The 1961-nt window shown below is 37.8% G+C and overlaps 1 protein-coding gene across 1 annotated transcript in view; it reads right to left on the bottom strand.

Moving 5' to 3' along the window:
• Nucleotides 1-414: 414 nt before the first annotated feature.
• The window catches only part of LOC102203058 (inter-alpha-trypsin inhibitor heavy chain H3-like), a gene marked incomplete at its 3' end in the record, with an annotated part of 8315 nt that continues 6768 nt past the window's right edge, over nt 415-1961 (bottom strand). The window contains exon 13 of the mRNA XM_005754986.1: nt 415-653. Within this exon, the coding sequence (XP_005755043.1) occupies nt 415-653 (239 nt within the window). The remainder of the gene's footprint in view (nt 654-1961) is intronic.

Here is a 1961-nt window from a genome sequence, read left to right as displayed (position 1 = left end):
AATGTGTCACACATAATATAGACAAAGAAAATGTCATTGTGTTTACGCTTGTGGATCATATTATACACATTTGTAACACTTTGAGACATATTTCTGTGCATAAACAAAAATATGAAATATAGAAAAAAAAAGTCTTAAACAGTTAAAGTGTTTTTGTTAAATCTCTAGAATTAAAGCTAAAACTTTCGGTGGTGTACAGAGTCATAATTACCAAAAAAGCAAACTCATGCTATATTTAATGTCATTTTGGTGTAGAGTTTTTTTAAGTATTTAATTTTTTCAGTGAGAAATGTAAATATCTGCATTTAGGAAGAGAAAATAATGAAATAATAATGAAAATAATTTTTAACAATTAAAAGAAAACGTCATGATGAATACTACTCGTTTTGCATTGTCTTTGTTTGTGCTGCTCACCAACATTATCGCTCCTGTGACGAGTAGAAGTACCACGGTGTCTTGAAATGGATTGACGTCCAGGGGGCTTCCCTCTCTGTGGTGCTTCACTTTCCTTGGGTTTATGAAGCACATGTATGGTCTCTCCCAGAGGCTTTGTGACAACCATAGATGTGAGCGGCGTCACAAAGCTGTACTTCAGTGAGAGACTCAAAGCCTCCTTCTTCACTTGCTCTTTCTCAGGTCCAGATAACTGGAGCCTGTGTCATAAAGCATTAAGTAAATATAATGATTGATTTAGTAGTAATATATGATAAAGTAATTTACACATATTTATGTATCTTTAATTCTTCCATGTCCCCAGGTATTCCCTGGCAATTTAAAATTACAGTTTGAGTCCCAACTTTGGAAAATTAAAGAACATTTTAGTGGAATCTAAGATGGACATAGAAACATGGGAAAAAATAGATAAACTCATTGTTATGTAAACATCCTGCCTTCTTTTTATGGGAACATATTTGTGGGAGAGTTGACTTTAGAGCCAAGATGCCGAATTTTAACTGTATTCTGCTGCTGTAGTAAACATAATTTCCTGTCTTTGTTGTAGCTTTAGATTTTTAACTTGTTTTGTAAATTGCAGCTTAGTTGTTGAGACCGTGGGATGCCATCTATGTCATGAATAAGTACACAACTTCGAAAGCAGATTCAAAACTCTATAGTGGACAAATTGTTTCTTGCCAGGGAAAACATTTTAAAATGGTCGCTGAGTTCTTCAAACATGATCAATCTTGGATGGAAAGAAAGGAAACTACAACTATCCTTCTCTTTGCCCATAAATTCATGCTACATTGTAACTATTAATGTTACTTTTGACCAAACAAACTTTTGCCTTTTGGACTGCAAGTCACATCAAATGATCTAAAGACGTTACCTTGGGTTTCAGGGAAATATATGATGGGCCTTATCCAATATCCCAGATTAGTTATGCACTCAACTGTTAATGAAGAGAAAAATTTGTGTTGCTGCCCTTTAAAAAGTAGCTGATTAGGAAATAACACAAGAAGAAAGATGTCACAACTGGGACATCAGCCGTGTGATGTGTGGAAACGGAGGACTCGAATGCAGCACTTACTTGAGATGCAGGGTGATTTATTTACAGAAAACAGAACACAAAGTGGGGATGGCAAAACAGAACTAAGGATAAACTAAACTGGGGAAAACTAAACTATAGAACGGCAAACCTGAAACACAAGAGGATGACTGGAGGGAGAGCACATAGAGGAGTCACGGAGAGGTTAATGCAGAGTACGCAGGGTAACACAGAGGATGAACACAGACAACGCGACAAGGAACACAGGCAGGCACACACTATGGCTGTGTCCCAATTAAGAGACTGCACGTTTGAAGTACGCATTTTAAGTGTGGTTACGTCACCGCCACGCGACGACGGCTGTCCCAATTCTCCAAATGCGCCGTCGATTTCCCCAAATATCAAGTGTGGTCCGGTGCACGCTTCGTGGTCCCATATATCCCACAATTCATAGCGCGGCGGTGGGTGTGGATAATTT

This window comes from Pundamilia nyererei, unplaced genomic scaffold (genome assembly GCF_000239375.1).
Source record: "Pundamilia nyererei isolate P.nyererei 1_Seehausen unplaced genomic scaffold, PunNye1.0 scaffold00801, whole genome shotgun sequence".
NCBI classification, from domain to species: Eukaryota; Metazoa; Chordata; class Actinopteri; order Cichliformes; family Cichlidae; genus Pundamilia; species Pundamilia nyererei.
The sequence above is the reverse complement of the archived record's forward strand: the minus strand, read 5'-3'. Positions and strand labels throughout refer to the sequence as shown.